Source organism: Crocuta crocuta, unplaced genomic scaffold, assembly GCF_008692635.1.
Source record: "Crocuta crocuta isolate KB4526 unplaced genomic scaffold, BGI_CrCroc_1.0 scaffold1269, whole genome shotgun sequence".
Taxonomy (NCBI): domain Eukaryota; kingdom Metazoa; phylum Chordata; class Mammalia; order Carnivora; family Hyaenidae; genus Crocuta; species Crocuta crocuta.
Window position 1 is genome coordinate 601,952 of NW_027531335.1, and position 865 is coordinate 602,816.

Here is an 865-nt window from a genome sequence, read left to right on the forward strand (position 1 = left end):
CAGCATTGAGGTGGGGTGGGGTGGGGGTGGGAGGGATCAGGGGAAGATCAGTGATTGAAAGTGGCCTTCTCGTTCCCTGAGACTTCTGACCACACACTTTCAGCATATCCCAATTGGAGACCATTTTTGCTAGTTGGTAAATGCAGTCGCCAAAAAAAGGGATGGGGAGACTTTCCCCCCTTCTTGACGAGAACGTAATCTCAATTTGAGTGTTTGAGGAAAGCTCACCTTTTGGAACTTCAGTGCAGGTCTCTTCTCCCCTTGTTAGAATATTTTTCTCTAATTATAAATGGAATCGTGGGTAACATCCAGAGAACACACGCATCGTGATATTACCAGCTGCTAACGTGTGGGTCCGAATGACTCCCAGTGTGTGGGTGATTCAGCCCTTCTGCTGATTACGTCAGAAGTGCTTTGTGTTTCTCTGATGGCCGGCTTATCCCCCGTTGCCCTGTTTCCTCTATAGTGCCTGGCATCCAGAAAATATAGCAAAAATGTCATAATGGAAGAGCTAATAGCGAAATTCCTGCCAGAAGAACTCAAGGAGCGAAGGCGGCTTTATGAAGAAGAAATGGAAGAACTGTCTAAGTATGTACCTGCCTATCTCTTTGGTTTCACTCATCACAGCTCATGTGAGGAAGCAAATGTGCACGTCTCTTCCTCACCGCCCACTTAGCGGTATCCTGTCAGTAGCTTGAGAGTGGCCTTGGTGAGCGTTATCTGCACCGTAGGAATTGGCAGCTGCTATAAGCCGCAGCTTTCCACCCCCTCGACAGCCAGTTTTTTGGCATTTGCCAGCACACCACTGAAGACACGTGAGCCGGACTGCCGCCCGGCTCCCGTCTTGGCGCTAGTAACTGGGTGT

The 865-nt window shown here is 49.2% G+C and overlaps 1 protein-coding gene across 4 annotated transcripts in view; it reads left to right on the forward strand.

Annotated features, from left to right (window-relative positions):
• LONRF3 (LON peptidase N-terminal domain and ring finger 3) overlaps nt 1-865 on the forward strand; it is a 32,882-nt gene that overhangs the window by 20,842 nt on the left and 11,175 nt on the right. For all 4 annotated transcript variants that reach the window (XR_013337033.1, XM_077771921.1, XM_077771922.1 and 1 more), the window contains one exon: nt 467-588. Coding sequence is in view for 3 of the 4 variants with exons in the window: in XM_077771921.1 (XP_077628047.1) it covers nt 467-588 (122 nt within the window). In the remaining variant the exon portion in view is untranslated. The remainder of the gene's footprint in view (nt 1-466; nt 589-865) is intronic.